This window comes from Acanthochromis polyacanthus, chromosome 7 (assembly GCF_021347895.1).
Source record: "Acanthochromis polyacanthus isolate Apoly-LR-REF ecotype Palm Island chromosome 7, KAUST_Apoly_ChrSc, whole genome shotgun sequence".
In the NCBI taxonomy this organism is placed as follows: Eukaryota; Metazoa; Chordata; class Actinopteri; family Pomacentridae; genus Acanthochromis; species Acanthochromis polyacanthus.
The window spans coordinates 6,937,777-6,943,776 of record NC_067119.1 but is presented as its reverse complement, the minus strand read 5'-3'; the positions used below and the strand labels follow the sequence as shown (position 1 = coordinate 6,943,776).

Here is a 6,000-nt window from a genome sequence, read left to right as displayed (position 1 = left end):
TGGGACAATTCTCTCCTTCGCTTTCTGTTGTCCATGTTCAGTGTGGTACACACCTTTTCACCAAACAGCAGGGTGACTACTTGTCTCCCTTTAAATAGGCAGACTGACTGATTATGAGTTTGGAAACACCTGTGATGTCAATTAAATGACACACCTGAGTTAATCATGTCACTCTGGTCAAATAGTTTTCAATCTTTTATAGAGGTACCATCATTTTTGTCCAGGCCTGTTTCATTAGTTTGTTTTTTTAAATAATTATGTTAATCAACAATTCAAAAGTAATGGCTGTTTTTGATTATTTAATTTTCAATAAATTTTTATTTATTGTTACTTTTGTGAGTTTCAAGTGATTTCAGTGAGAATTGTGGGTTTTTCCTTCTTTAACTGAGGGGTACCAACAATTTTGTCCACGTGTGTATAATTGAGTGTAAGGAAAAAGTAGTAATGCACATTTAAACAACCATGCGACACAAAGATACAGAATACACAATCAAATTTAGGAATAGAAATTGTTCTATTATTCTGCAGTTACCCATCATTTAATATGTTTACTTCAGTGGATCTTGCAGGTTTTGTTCTTTGCATAGAATTATAGATGTAAATTATCATAGGTCAGACTTTGAAAATAGTCTTATGTTTGAGAACCACTGGTGTAGCTGGCCTGCACTCACTGTGATTTTAATGAGAAACGTGCTCATCACAAGTCTCTCCAACTTAACGTAAAAATGGTGCAATTATTACTTTTAACATCTTAACAACCCCTCTGTCTGAGGCTTAAAAGCAAAATCCTTTTACAACAACAAACTTACAAAATCTTTAAGTTTGTAATATAGTTTTACATGAGTCAAATCGTCCCTTTGCATTCATGGTCCTGCAGAAAGTTACAGCACTAGTTACAGAGCTTGCCATACGCCCAAACAACTCAGTAAAATGAATGACAGGGATCCAGCCAATCACGGCGCGGCTAGGCGGGACTTCCGCTGACAGTGACAAATCAGCAATGGCGACACCAGAACGCTCTAAATATGTCAGCAAAACAACACGGAGGGGGAGTGAACTTATGGACAGCAGTCATATTTTGAAGAAACATTATAATAATTCCATCTAATTGTGTGCAGGTTCGGTTTGGACGAAAGGTAAAACGACACACGCCGCTTCGTACTCGATGAATACCGACATGTAAACTACTCTGCGCTCTGCTAACTGTCCAAACTTTCTGACAGTTCACCAGTTAGGAGTCTGAAGCCAGCGCCGCCCGGACCAGCTAGCAGGCTGTGCTAGCTGACGTTAGCTAGTTAGCGGTTAGCTAAGTTCTCTAACGGTCGAGCGGAGCGGACGAGCTAAAACGTCCAAAATATTGAGTTTTGAACACGTCGTGTGTTTGTTAACGTGACGCTAAAGTTAAATTGCAGCTCTCGAAGTGTTGACAAGGTCATGTCAGGAGCTTGACTTTCATCTTAACTTTGATTTTGTCTGCACATCCGTGATGGCCACCAGTTTTGGGGAAGCCATGATCCAATCAGAGTTGGTTCTTCGGACTGGTCGTTTACGAGCTAACGTTCATGATTGTAACTGTACGGAGACTGTTGAGAAGCACACTAATGATAGTCTAGTTATAAAAGCTAATCCGCACCACGTTATTTGTAATGTTGTTTGTAATTTATTTATTTAACGGTAGATGCCTGTTGTAACGCTGCACATACTCAACGCAGCTCCATACGTCTGTCGTTACTTCTGGTTCACAATGAGGCTTAAAAACTTAAACTAAATCTAAACATATGAAGCCATAAGAATTGCGTATGAATTATATTTTTGCCTTTACTAAAAAATGCATTAAAAATAACAAAATAATTTGTTGTAACAATGTTTTGTCAATAATAGACTGTTTACTAGGTGACGAAACAATAAACAAAACAAAATCTCTATAAGCCACATAAAGCCTTACACAGTTAGTGCCGTTTCTTTCAGTGTGTCATGTATAAAATGCAAATGTAGATTGAAATGCAACTAAAATAAAATAAAAGCATCCATACTAGTGTTTAACAGCTAATTATAAATACTATCGAAACCATTAATAAATAATAGCATAAGCAAGTGCAATATCAAAAGCTCTAGAGCTGCTTTTTTCAGTAGAGGTAAAATGTGTCTCAAATTGGACTACAACTAATGATTATTTTTATTGTTGATTACTCAATTGTCTGCTCAATCAGTCGACCAGTTGTGTGATCCGTAAAATGTCAGAAGATAGTGAAAAATATCTAGCAGTCTTTTACAAAGTGCAAAGTGCTGTGGTTAAATGTTTTATTTTGTCCAAAAGACAAAGATATTCAATTTACTGTCATATAGGAGAAAATAAACTAGGAAAATCTACAATTTTAGTATCTGAAATCAGAGAATTTATAATTTTTTCCCCTTAAAAATGACTTGAATCAACTAATAGCTTATCAGAATAGTTTGTGATTAATAGTTGACAACTGATCGATTAATCGATTAGTCATTGTAGATACAGTCACAAGATACCATTATAAATAAAGCATTCTGAAGCTACAGACATTCCTTGACCTAGAAATCATCTTCTGCAGACAAATGGGAACGTATTTCTTTCTTTCAGACCAGAATAAATATAATTTTTTAAACTTATTTTTCAATGGAAAAGAAGTGAAATGACCATTTATACTAAAAGTGACTCATCACAATATGTGACAGAATAATTGCACTATTGTTTTTCTCCGTCATGTTTTGCTCTCATTTATACAATATAATCACAGCCAAGAAAGCAGCGTGTGGTAAAGAGAGCTTTTTTTGGAGCTTACATAATCAATTTCTATTAAAACTGCTAAACATGAGCTTACTTAATCCACTGGTCATTCAAGAGCCCGTTTATTTAGTCATGAGGCATTATGTGGCATTTTCATATATAAAATGTTATATAACAGTTAACATATTAAAATGCATTACATTCACTGATGGTATTAGTCTTTTATTGTTTACAGGGCATTAAAATCACATGTTTCTTGTTTGTTTTTTCCCTGCAGCTGTCTGGTTTCCTCCCAGTGACTCAGTAGATGTCCACCCCCTCAGACACTTCAGGTGGAATGTCCCATCCTGGACCTTCCCCTGGGGCAGGTCTGTCCCCAGGGCCCATCTTGGGCCCCAGCCCCGGACCAGATCCCTCACCAAGCTCTGTTCACAGTATGATGGGACCCAGTCCTGGACCTGGTACGCCCAACGCGCCTCATGGCATGCAGGGCCAGGGCCAGAGTGATTACTCTCAGGACAGCATGTATCCTATGCACAAGGTAAGGCGTGCATGCTGCTGTAGAGTGTCTGTTGGTGTCACTGCTGCACAAGGAAAGGGTTGTGTAGTCGGTATTTTATATTGCATTGTCTTCAACAGGCTGAATTGATCCTGTATGTTTTTGAATTAGATGCTTTGCCAGAGCCTTACAGACAAACTGAGCAAACCAATTTACCTTTTTTTTGGACCCCAGGAAGAATAGTCTTCACTGCAGTGAGGACTAATGGGGATCCGTAATAAACATAAACATAAACCTGCCGGTATTGGTACATGTGCTCCCTGATGCACACATTGAGGAAGTTGCATGAAATTACAGAGCAGATTATAGCACAAAAGACTTGTTTATTTTCAGCATAAATATTTTGGTTTTTACTTATCGGTTTATTACAGAAATGATCAGTTGGGATGCACTTGTCATTTCTTGTTGTCACAAATGATTAAAGACAAATAAAAATGGAAAAGCAAAGTCTGCAAAATGACAATATAACTCTTCAAGTGTATATTTCTAGATGTTTTGAGATATTTATCTGCTGTATGTGTTTGGCTTGAGGCCTCTGAGCAATAAAGCTGTCATAAATGGTGTGTGGGATATTACACAGACAAACACGTTTTAGTCACAGTTACACTGAAACTTACAGTTTAGGGAGGAAATACGTATAATGCATATATCGTTATTTTTTTGTTTCTATTTTCAGCCACTGGAAGGGATGAATGACAAGTCGATGGCAGAGGCGATGCACTTTGGTCACATGAAAGGCGTGGGGATGAGATCTCTCCACAGTGGCATGGGGCCTCCACAGAGTCCTATGGACCAGCACAGCCAAGGTATCTTATCCCTTTGGCTATAGAACTTAAAGCAGTGGGTTTAATAACAAAAATAAAAGAAAGAAATGGATTCTGATTGTCTTACTAGCTTTAGTTAATCATTTAAAAAGTTCTATAGGTCTCCTGAAGTAACCAAATCAAGCAAATGGTAATTATTCCTTCTGAGAGTGTTTTAAGTAAATACTTCTTGAAATTTGAAACGTGAAATATTCAATTAACAAGAAAAGAAGCAGAGGAGTCCATATTTTTCTTTACTGTCTTGTTAATATTCTGTCAGTCTCTTAGATTGAATAATTTTACCTCCGTCCGACCTTCAGGTTGTGAGTCACTGCTTTAAAGCTACTGATGTGAGTTTTGGGTTTATAAAACTACTAAATCCCTTTCTGTCTGCTGTAGGTTACATGTCGCCTCATCCATCCCCCATGGGAGTCCATGAGCATGCTGCTAGTCCCATGTCAGGAGGTGGAGGTGGACCCACACCTCCACACATGCCTCCTTCACAGTCAGGCCCCATGATGCCCATGGATCCCCAAGGAGGCATGTCTAGCATGGCGCAGCAGGGCCGAGGACCATCTGCTTTCAGTCCAGTCCAGCTGCAGCAGCTCAGAGCTCAGATTCTGGCCTACAAGATCCTGGGACGTGGGCAGCCGCTGCCTGAAAACCTCCAGCTGGCTGTCCAGGGCAAGAGGAGCCTCCCGACAATGCAGCAGCAGCAGCCACAGCAACCACCACAGCAGCAGCAGGCGCCTAGTTCCAGCCCTTACAACAGACCTCCAGGTAGGAAGATCCAACTTTACTTTATTAAAAACTAATCTATTGTAAGCTGCTTTATAAAGAAAGGGAATCTAGATTGTCTAGGTTTTCTTTTAAATCCGTTTTAAAGTTTGAAAATGTGTGTGTGTGTGTGTGTGGGGGGGGGGGGGGGGGGGAATCAGTGAAACTTCTGATGTCCATATTTTCAACATTTTTGGAAGTCTTTGAACATTTTTTGGTGGAAAAATAGAAATGTTAAAAAAATTTTCTGAAGAACATTTTTTGTGAATGTTTTTAAAGAAAATATTAGAAATTTTACTGATATATATGTAATCACTTTAGATATTTTTAGGATTTTTTGGAAGATTTTAACTCATTTTTTGAAAACATTTACAAGAATTTTCTTGCCAGATTTGGGGGATTTTTTTTTAAATAAAACTTTTACGGGAAACTGAAGAATTTTCTTCCTGACAGTTTTGCAAATTTTCAGAAATTTTGGGATTTTTTTTTTTGCTGAATTTGTGGATTTTTTTCAGACAAAAAACAATATTTTTTGGTGCCGGTAATTGAGGACAACAGGAGGGTTAAACATCAAAGACTGAAGATAAATTGGTTTAGGATTGTATTTTTGTGTGAATTTCTGGTCCACTTGCTGCTAATGTCAGACTTTAAACTACTGATCCTTTTAGAAATTAAGTGAATAATCACTAAGCCATAAAAGTCTACAACACAGTTAAAAACCATCATTGCATTGTCATAGAGCTCAAGTTGACATACTTTGGCAACTTGTTCTCTTGGACCAACAGCCTAATCTACTTTTGTCCAGTTTACAGTGACTTAAAACAGTTGATGTGGAACATTTTCTTAAAAAACGCTAACACACCTTTCATGAAACTGTAGCTACAAGCCTATCACATGCTCACATGATCTGTTTAGAGCACAGAAAAGGAGAATTTTGTCTCACACTTAAAAAAAGGCAGTCGATAAATTCTGAAAATACAAATCGTTACTGTGTTTAAAGGTATGCCAATGGCACCTATGGGTGGTCCCCAGTCAAGTCCCTGCCCAACCCCAGCATTGCAAGGACACAGTCAAAGCACAGGACCCAAGCCTTGGTCTGACGG

At 38.2% G+C, this 6,000-nt stretch overlaps 1 protein-coding gene across 1 annotated transcript in view; it reads left to right on the top strand.

Moving 5' to 3' along the window:
- The first annotated feature begins 997 nt into the window (after nt 1-997).
- smarca2 (SWI/SNF related, matrix associated, actin dependent regulator of chromatin, subfamily a, member 2) overlaps nt 998-6,000 on the top strand; it is a 73,561-nt gene continuing 68,558 nt past the window's right edge. Inside the window, exons 1-5 of the mRNA XM_022195043.2 lie at nt 998-1,136; nt 3,036-3,299; nt 3,994-4,123; nt 4,520-4,900; nt 5,898-5,999. Of these exons, the coding sequence (XP_022050735.2) occupies nt 3,066-3,299; nt 3,994-4,123; nt 4,520-4,900; nt 5,898-5,999 (847 nt within the window). The 5' untranslated portion in view covers nt 998-1,136; nt 3,036-3,065. The remainder of the gene's footprint in view (nt 1,137-3,035; nt 3,300-3,993; nt 4,124-4,519; nt 4,901-5,897; nt 6,000) is intronic.